General features: G+C 37.2%; 1 protein-coding gene across 1 annotated transcript; it reads left to right on the top strand.

Annotated features, from left to right (window-relative positions):
- The first annotated feature begins 4,071 nt into the window (after positions 1-4,071).
- LOC141250466 (uncharacterized) lies at positions 4,072-6,467 on the top strand. Its single transcript, XM_073669979.1, has 5 exons — positions 4,072-4,356; positions 4,440-4,600; positions 4,693-5,677; positions 6,182-6,307; positions 6,450-6,467. Exons 1-5 carry the CDS (start codon positions 4,072-4,074, stop codon positions 6,465-6,467), a joined length of 1,575 nt encoding a protein of 524 aa, XP_073526080.1.
- Positions 6,468-6,722: the final 255 nt, after the last annotated feature.

The raw sequence follows: 6,722 nt of genomic DNA, 5'->3' as shown, positions 1-6,722 counted from the left end.
ATCTTGACTCGACTGTTTTCCGACATATCTGGGGGCTTAAGACTACAGAGCGCGTCAGGCTCTTTTGCTGGAAATTGATTCATGGTGGGCTACTCACGAATTCGGAGAGAAAACGCCGCCACATGACGAATGATAGCAGTTGTTTGGCGTGTCAGGCAGCGGAGGAGGACCTCATTCACATCCTCAGAGATTGTAGAGTTATGAGGAAGGTCTGGATGGAGTTTGTCCCAAGCCTGCGGCAATCGGAATTTTTCGGCGATATGGGAGCAATCTGGCTCAGGAAGAATCTTACGGCAGCTGGTTCTACATGCTTCAGTGGAGATTGGCCGGCTCTCTTTGCTATCACGACTTGGTGGGCGTGGTCTTGGCGCAACGCACTGGTTTTCAGAGGAGAGGTTTTCAGGGGCAACAGAAGTGAGTTTATCCGATCAGAGTGTAAGGCTTATGGTGATAGCTGGGCCGCCCGACCCAATTCTTCGCTTAGGCCCAAAGCTGATCTTTGGGTTAAATGGGAACCGCCTCCGGAGTTATGGGTCAGGGTGAATACGGATGGGGCGGTCCGCAACGGTTTGGGTTCGGCCGGAGGGGTTATTCGTGATTCGCTCGGAAATTGGTGCAAGGGCTTCGTCCAGAATATTGGGAGCTGCTCGGTTCCGATGGCTGAGCTTTGGGGTATCATCTCAGGTCTCCGCCTGGCTTGGGACTGTGGGTACAGGAGGGTTTGCTTGGATACAGATTCGCAGCTGGCGGTTCTGTTGCTCAGCAAACCTGTGGACGTGTGCCACCCACTTTTTAGCTTGGTTGCTGTGGCAACTAGCTTGTTGCGTAGGGATTGGGAAGTCCTGTTTCGTCACTCTTTTCGAGAGACCAACTGCGTCGCCGACGCGCTTGCGTCTCTTGCTTTTGGTTTTCCGTTGGGTGTCTCTGTGTTAGAGGCGCCCCCGATTTCTATACTTCATTTTATTAGTGACGATGCCAGGGGAGTGTATTTCTCCCGACTGGTTAGGTTGTAATTTTCCTAATCGATACTTGAGCTTCGGCTCTTTTCTCGAAAAAATAAAATAAAAAAGGTAGTTCATAAAACATGTCAAATGCGTTTAATAAGTGAACATAAGCATACATCCTTTGACAGTTTAAGTAAATTGAAGATGTAAAGATGATTGAATAAGATTATCAACAATTCTACAATTACAAAGGGAAATATTAAGGTCAGGACTAGAGATAATAAAACTAATATAAGTAGATCCATCAGTATTGGATGATGATTTTATAAAACTTAGGTGGTTCACGTTTCATGGTTGAACTTAATTACCAAGGGCAGTTGGAGGTGCGACCAATCTATGACCTTGGCAGACAATAACAGTTAAACGGACCACTTCGTGAGATGGAGCCCATGTGTCTGGGCCTACCAGACCAAATGTATACCTGTATGGGCCTTTCAGCCCAAAAACCATGATTTTAGTGACTTTGTGAGACCGCTTCCTGGGTACTTGGTTAGTTTAAGTGGATATATATAGGTTCATTAGTCTATGTACGTTATAATGTTATTTTTTAAAAAAATATATTATTTAAAAAATATTATTTGATAAAAGTAATTTAATTATATTTGAATAATATTTATTTCATATACTTTTCAAATTATAAAACTCTTTTTTAGAATAATCTCTTTTAATTAATAATGTATTATAAACGAATAAACGTATGATTTTATAGTATCATTCCGCCTCTAACTATGAACATATTTCAGGAGACAAACACGAAATTGTTATGGCAATAGATTATATATAAATTAATTAATAAGTCCCTCGATTTTTTTTCCTAAACCTTATATATATATGAGGTGGGTTCCGTTGTGAAGTACCCTTATGGTGTGAAACGTGAAGAATGTTGAGCCATTAGCTTAGAAAATGGAGGGCTGAGATTAAAAGATGGTTTTTTTAATGAATCCACGCGGTGACATTTTTGTAATTAATGGTGTTTTTTTTTACGTTTTCTGTGTGATTTTTTTATCCCCTTAGAATTGAACAATTGCGTGTTATATGTGAACAGTAGCGTGTTATATGTGTATTCGAGAAACTTCGCACTTCATATCATAAGGGCACTTCTCATCGGATCTTTATATATCACTTTTTAAGTTATTCCCCAAAACTAATATGAAGAGACAAAGTATAGATGAGGAAGAAACGTTACTCAATCCATCCATTTATAATATAGTCGTTTCAAATATTGCTATGTAATACAAATCATTGGAACTTTGAAGTATTCCTATAATAATTTTATTGCTTAAAATGACTTGTTTTATAAAATGAGCGTAATGTATTTTAGGTCCAGAGAGTTATGTTGCACGTTAAAAGTCTAACATTAGAATATTTTAACTATAACTAATTTAATATTAGAATATTTTAACTATAATTAATTAGTTATAGTTTAGTTATTGTATAATGATAAATTTATTAATTTTATTTTAAATTTTGATTTTTAAATCAAGTAATCTTACCACATACTACACATATTAAAAAGACCTGTAATATATTAATTCCATACTTGAACGTCTAATCATATACTCCGTCACCGTGTAAAGATTGCAAAAATTCAATTTTCATGTTGTATTACTTGTTTGACAAGATTTCTACATACATATGAATATGATTTCATATCAATCAATATTAGCAAATTAAAATCCTTGTTTGTGGCATATTCGATCTGAAGGAGACATATCAAATGGTTTGTGATTTATTTTGTTGGCCCACGTCCTAAATTAGTTGCTCATATTCATATATACATTTATTAATTTCCTTTCAAAAAATACATTTATTAATTTTACGTAGAATATATTTCTCTTTAATTTATTTCCTAAAAATCCGACTTAACGTGGACGTAGTGTCGCATTTCTTGCGGGAAGTAAGCTTTACTAATCATCAGATCAAGCTAATTGTTTAGACTAATCGAGATTGAGGAATTCAAATACACCCATTAATTATACACTGCCAATTATAAGCATGATCCTAAAACTGCTAGTTTAGTTGACTATAACTAGTATGTAGATTCCTCTCCCTAATTATCCTCAGGAATCAATTTATTTTAATAGCTCCGTTTTATATTGAACTAAAATTAAAACTAGAGTTGAATGAATAGCTATACCTGAAATAATTAACTTGAGTTATATTTAATTAATTATTTATAATTATAAACTACAAGTTTATACAAAAATGATATTAATGCTAATTTTTCCATTGGGCCGAGCATTTAGTGTCCGGCAAATCAATGCTAAGTTAATAATTTTGGCTCCACCTCTAACTCCGACTCCAACTTCAATTGTAATCCAACTTCAATTCATTATGTCCAAGAGAATCTAAATAAATAACTTGAAGAAAAATTAAACTACTTTAATTTTTGAAAAACTTACCTATGAGAGCCTACGATAATTATTCAGTACTACATATATTCGAATACCCACCCAAGATTTCTTGTCCGATTTAAATTAAGCTTGTAAGCTATATTAGATTGAGAAAGTAAAAAGTATATTATCCAAGCCAGCTACCTTATATACTTTTGATTCTCCTGCAATTAACAAGCACCCCATACACATACTCAAATCTCTAATACCAATTCCAAGCTTTTTGAGTTAATTCAAATTATTTAATTCATGGATATAAATAGGGCTGGGTGGGTGGCGCCTTATTTTATTTGGGAGAAAAAATCGCTAGAGATTTTGTTGACATGTGAGCATATGATATAAATCATATATATATTACATACAATATAAAAAATAATCACATAAACAAATTTATACCATTCAAATGAAATTTTGCAATGATATTAAGGTGGGTAGACAGGTGACAAGAAATAACAAAATTTTGTCCCCCTTAAAGTTTTGTGATACGAGTGACGTGGAGACTTTCTATTGGGTGTCTAAATTCCTTCACTATATATACCCCTTTGCCTCTCCACTTTCTTCTCAACTCAGCTTCGATCACTCAATCAATTCTTTCTTCTTAGGCCTTCAATCTCTCTAAACTCAACTTAAAACGCAGATTCTCTTACTTACTCCACACCAGTTAGAGAAAAAAAATGATGAATCGAACACTGTCTACCAAGGCCTCCAGCAATACACATGGCCAAGACTCTTCGTACTTTCTTGGATGGGAAGAGTATATGAAGAACCCTTACCACGTCAACGATAATCCTAACGGTATCATCCAAATGGGTCTCGCCGAAAATCAGTTATCGTTTGATCTTCTTGAATCATGGCTACAAGAGAATCCGGATGCCGCCGGATTCAAGCAAGATGGGCAGCTCATCTTTAGAGAGCTTGCTCTATTCCAAGACTATCATGGTCTTCCCTCTTTTAAAAAGGTACTTAATTCATCAAATTAGTGTTTAATGTCAGATTTTTTGCCAATGAATTATGCTTATTGATTGATTTAATGTCCTTCCAGGCTATGACTGATTTAATGTCCAAACTAAGAGGAAACAAAGTTACATTCAACCCAGACAATCTTGTCCTTACCGCCGGCGCCACCTCCGCTAATGAGACCATTGTTTTTTGCCTCGCGGATCCCGGCGAGGCTTTCCTCCTCCCAACTCCTTACTATCCAGGGTAAGCGATTAATAAATTTACTTTTAAGTTTAGTCAAAATGAAATATTTTATGTAAGGATGTAAATTAATCAAATTTATGCCCAATGATTAGGTTTGACCGCGACTTGAAGTGGAGAACCGGAGTCGAAATAGTTCCAATTAAATGCACGAGCGCGAATGGGTTCAAGATTACCAAATCGGCTTTAGAAGAAGCATACCAAGCCGCGAAAAGACGCGACCTTCGAGTCAAAGGAATACTTGTGACGAACCCATCAAACCCGTTGGGAACCACACTCACGCGCGAGGAAATCACGCTCCTACTAAACTTCATCGCCACACGCAGTCTCCACCTCGTCGCAGATGAGATCTATTCAGGAACCGTGCTTGACACGACAACCAACTTCCTAAGTGTAATGGACCCACTCGTGAATGACAAGGAATTCTCATCTGACCACGAGCTCCATCAACGCGTACACGTCATCTCCAGCCTGTCAAAGGACCTTGGCCTACCAGGCTTCCGTGTAGGGTCCATCTACTCAAATGACACTGACGTGGTGGCCGCGGCCACAAAAATGTCCAGCTTTGGGCTCATCTCGTCGCAGACCCAACACCTCCTGGCTGCCATGTTGTCCGACTCCGAATTCATCCACAACTACGTGGCAGAAAATCGGAATCGGCTCAGAAGGCGGCAAGAGGCGATGGTATCAGGGCTTAAAAGCGCCGGTGTCACATGCCTTAAAGGCGACGCAGGGCTTTTTTGTTGGGTTGATATGAGGCATTTATTAAAGGATAAAACCTTTGAAGGTGAGATGGAGCTTTGGAAGAAGATTCTTTATGAGGTTAGGCTTAACGTCTCTCCTGGCGCATCTTGTCACTGCGCGGAGCCCGGGTGGTTCAGGATGTGTTTTGCTAACATGAGCGAGGAGACACTCGAGCTCGCTATGCAGCGTGTGAGGGACTTTGTCGCAGACTTGGCGGCGGATAAATTGGTTGGACGACGCGTTGCTCATAAGAGGAGATCATCTCATGCACGATCGTTGTCTAAATGGGTTATGCGACTCTCTATCGATGACAGGGAGATTGACGACCGTTCCATGGTCAGATGATTAATATCCACAACATGTACGAGATTATTTTATTATATATACATATAACAATCGTTCAACATCCTTTTTCTGATGAATTAATCAAGGATAAGGGTGAGGCGAGATTATATTATACTACATACATATTTTTTTGGTAATGAGAAAGAATTAGGGTGATTTTTTAAAAGAGGTTGATTAGTTTTAATAATTGATCAGTTTCTTTTTGAGGGATGATTCTTGGGGGTAGTGGTGTATTTATGAAGCGGCGCTCGATCTAAGCCTATATAGGTGGGATTCGAAGTGGCTTGTTATGTACTTTGATTTTTAATGTTCAATGTCAAATTGTATGCCATTCTTGTACGATCATTTCAAGTGTAATTTTATGAAGTAATATACTACATATAATTTTGATCTCTCCATTTAGTATGAGAATAAGTTTTTTCATATCTAAATGCAGATAATAATAATTTAGTATATAAAAACATAAGTTACTTTTTAAAATATCAATTGATTTAGGATAAAATTTATGAATTTGAATTGTTAATCTATTGCGTAAATAAATTGAGAACTATGTTGCACGGACACAGACACGGACACGGACACGGATACGGGGACATGGACACTGTAGGACACGGAGACACGGTAAAGTCAAAATATAGAAAAATAGGTCACGGCAGGAACATAATAAATTATATATATTTATAAATATATTATTAAAAATATGATATTCAATTCATAAAATAATTAATAGTAAAAACTAATTATTAATGAATGTATGTAATAGCACGGAGGATGCTTGTAACATTAAATCACGTCTTTATGGTGGATTTTATAGCATTTACATTATATCTATAACCAAAATTTGGTAAATTAAGCCTAATAAAGAGGTTGGATGGTTTTTAGTAAATTGACGGTATTAGGAGGCTAGATATAAGTGATATAGGGAGCAAAAAGAGGGAAATAACATTAGAAAAGATCAAGGTAAATTGTTACAAGATGTGTCCGGGTGTGTTCAAGGTGTGTCCAAGGTGTGTTCTAGGTGTGTCCGGTTTTGTTG

Source organism: Phyllobates terribilis, unplaced genomic scaffold (assembly GCF_046119375.1).
Source record: "Phyllobates terribilis strain yellow unplaced genomic scaffold, ASM4611937v1 Scaffold_5751__1_contigs__length_49294, whole genome shotgun sequence".
Lineage (NCBI taxonomy): Eukaryota > Metazoa > Chordata > Amphibia > Anura > Dendrobatidae > Phyllobates > Phyllobates terribilis.
Note: the sequence above shows the minus strand (reverse complement) of the source record. Positions and strands in the feature narration are given on the sequence as shown.

What these genes read in the sequence shown, in the direction of transcription:
- LOC141250466 (XM_073669979.1), top strand. Translation starts at nt 4,072, where the DNA reads ATGATGAATCGAACACTGTCTACCAAGGCCTCCAGCAATACACATGGC. An exon ending in GTCTTCCCTCTTTTAAAAAG is followed by an intron (nt 4,357 to 4,439) that starts GTACTTAATTCA and finishes ATGTCCTTCCAG; the next exon opens with GCTATGACTGATTTAATGTC. An exon ending in AGATTGACGACCGTTCCATG is followed by an intron (nt 5,678 to 6,181) that starts GTCAGATGATTA and finishes CAATTGATTTAG; the next exon opens with GATAAAATTTATGAATTTGA.